This window comes from Apaloderma vittatum, unplaced genomic scaffold, assembly GCF_000703405.1.
Source record: "Apaloderma vittatum isolate BGI_N311 unplaced genomic scaffold, ASM70340v1 scaffold30334, whole genome shotgun sequence".
Classification (NCBI taxonomy): Eukaryota; Metazoa; Chordata; class Aves; order Trogoniformes; family Trogonidae; genus Apaloderma; species Apaloderma vittatum.
In genome coordinates this window covers 698-2,997 of record NW_009711433.1, presented here as the reverse complement: position 1 = coordinate 2,997, position 2,300 = coordinate 698, and the positions used below count along the sequence as shown (strand labels likewise).

Genomic DNA, 2,300 nt, shown 5'->3' with positions numbered 1-2,300 from the left:
TGCAGATACATCACTGAGGGCAAATACCTTTTCAGTAGAACCACTTCAGAGTGCTGTCCTCCTCGGGAAGACAAAATGCCTTGTGCCAAATGGTCTCCCGTGCGCTCCCTGCTTAGGAATGTAGACTGAACAAGAGAGTTTTGGGGATGATGCACCCAGCCTTGACAAGTTAGCAGGATTTTCTAGGAGTCCTGGGCTTATAAAATGCAGGGCCCTGGTCCTGCCAGCTGTGCCTTGCGGCTGGGGCCTGTACACAGGCCCCCGCAGCCGCTCTGCATGGCAGGGGCCGTGCAGCAAAGGAGGTCGGTGACACATGGCTGATTCTGAGCACAAAGAGGGCAGGGCGGTGGGAGAGAGGGGAGCCCATCTCCGTTACCCATAAGTGTACTGTGTGCTCCCCCCAGTCCTGTCACAGACGATACCAGATGACCTTTGAGATTCCTTCCAACCCAGACCGTTCTATGATCCCCCGCAGAGGCTGGCTGTGCTTTGCTGCTCCTTAGCCTGTGCCCTCAGATTGGGCAGGATGGATCCCAGCATGTCTCTTCCTTGTTTATCTCCCTCCCAGCTGCCCTGCTTAAGTGGGAGGGCAGAGTGGGTGCAGCCAACACTGTTAGAAATGCCTGTGCTCTTCTAGCAACTCTCCAGACCCACCTTCTTCGCCCGCAAGTTTGAGTCGACGGTGAATCAGGAGGTGCTGGAGATCCTGGACACACATCTCTACGGCAGCTACCCGCCCAATACGCCGGCCCTGAAAGCGTACTGGGAGAACGTCTATGACCGCGTCGATGGGCTCAGCGGCCTCACTGATGTCACCCTCACCTTCTACACAGCTTTTTCCAGGCTGGGGCTCCACAAAGCCACGTCCACACCGGCAGCAAAGGCTGACAAGCTCTGCAGGTGGGGTAGTTGCTGCAGGCTTGATCTAGGCACCAAGTGGTGTCCTGCATCTCCTGCTGGGAGGATGCTGATGCTCAGATGTGCAACCTTTCTGTCCTGTCTCTCTTTTTAGATTTGAGCCCCGGGGCTTCCCATCCAGTGTGCACTTATATTTCTATGACGACCGTTTCCAGGGTTACCTGGTGATGCAGGAAGTGCAGAATTTGGCAACTGGACAGGCAGAGTCCCTGGAAGTGTGGATGATGCCCCAAGGGGCTCTGAAGCTGGCAGGTCACGGAGGGCAGGCCAACCGCTTACAAAACCTTGAGGTAAACGGGAAAAGTTTCCCTCTCAATTTCCACTTTCCTCCCCAGCTTTCCCACACCATGCTGTCCTTCCTCCTTTCCCCCACATACATGCTGTGAGGATAGAGGAACACGGTGTGACATCTAAGAACAAACCTTTGCCTGGGAGTTTAGTTGGTGGAGAAAAGGCCTGAAGGAGATTGTTCAGCGGGGAGCTGAGGCAGTGGTGTCTGACGCCTGCACCTGCAGGAGGCATCACACAACTGGATTAGTGCTGGCACGGTGCAGGCAGGAGAGCAGTGGAGAGTGGGGTGTGCATTGCTTTGGGCTCCAAAGTTTATGCCTTCTGTGGTTCAGGGAGGTGGAACACCGCACCTGAGCTGATAGCATCTCTCTGTCCAGCATCCCACTGCTTGTGCCTCCTGTCCTTCCAGGTGGGCACAGAGTGGGACCCCAAGGAAAGACTCTTCCGGAATTTTGGAGGCTTGATGGGGCCTTTTGACGAGCCGGTGGCCATGCAGAAGTGGTCACGGGGCCCCAACCTGACGGCCACGGTGGTGTGGATTGACCCCACCTATGTCATTGCTGCCTCCTACGACATCGCGGTGGATGCTGAAGCAGAGTTCACCCAGTATAAGCCCCCCCTCAATCGGCCCCTGCGCCCTGGCATCTGGACCATCCGCCTCCTCCAGTTCTGGGAGCCCCTGGGGGAGAACCAGTTCCTGGTGGTACCCCAGACCTTCAACCGCAAGCAGCCTCTCAGGAAAGGTGAGGATGACGTGGAGTCTGGGGCTCGATGGGAGGGTCTCCCTGCGGGCAGCCCAAGGTGCTTCCCCTGGTGCTGGTTATCAGGGCTGCGGCTGGTGACAAGGCAGGAGCCAGCCTTCCCACTGGTGGCCTCTTGCCCACACGAGTCCTTAAACCAGGCCCCTGGGCAGCTGTGGAGGCCTCATTTGCAGCTCAGCTCCATCCTGCAGCCCCTCTCCTTGGGCTGAAGGAGGGTTGGGGTTGCAAAGGGATATGGGGGTGCTGAGCCCCGCTGGGAAGGTGCCAGGGTGGATGTTGCCGCGTTGCTGATCCCCTCTCTCTTCTCTCCCTGTCCTGCCCAGACGACAG

At 57.6% G+C, this 2,300-nt stretch overlaps 1 protein-coding gene across 1 annotated transcript in view; it reads left to right on the top strand.

Annotated features, from left to right (window-relative positions):
- The window catches only part of XYLT2 (xylosyltransferase II), a gene marked incomplete at both ends in the record, with an annotated part of 4,399 nt that extends 2,447 nt beyond the window's left edge, over positions 1 to 1,952 (top strand). Inside the window, 3 exons of the mRNA XM_009867646.1 lie at positions 638 to 900; positions 1,013 to 1,208; positions 1,619 to 1,952. Coding sequence (XP_009865948.1) covers positions 638 to 900; positions 1,013 to 1,208; positions 1,619 to 1,952 — 793 coding nt within the window. The remainder of the gene's footprint in view (positions 1 to 637; positions 901 to 1,012; positions 1,209 to 1,618) is intronic.
- Between the last annotated feature and the right edge of the window lie 348 nt (positions 1,953 to 2,300).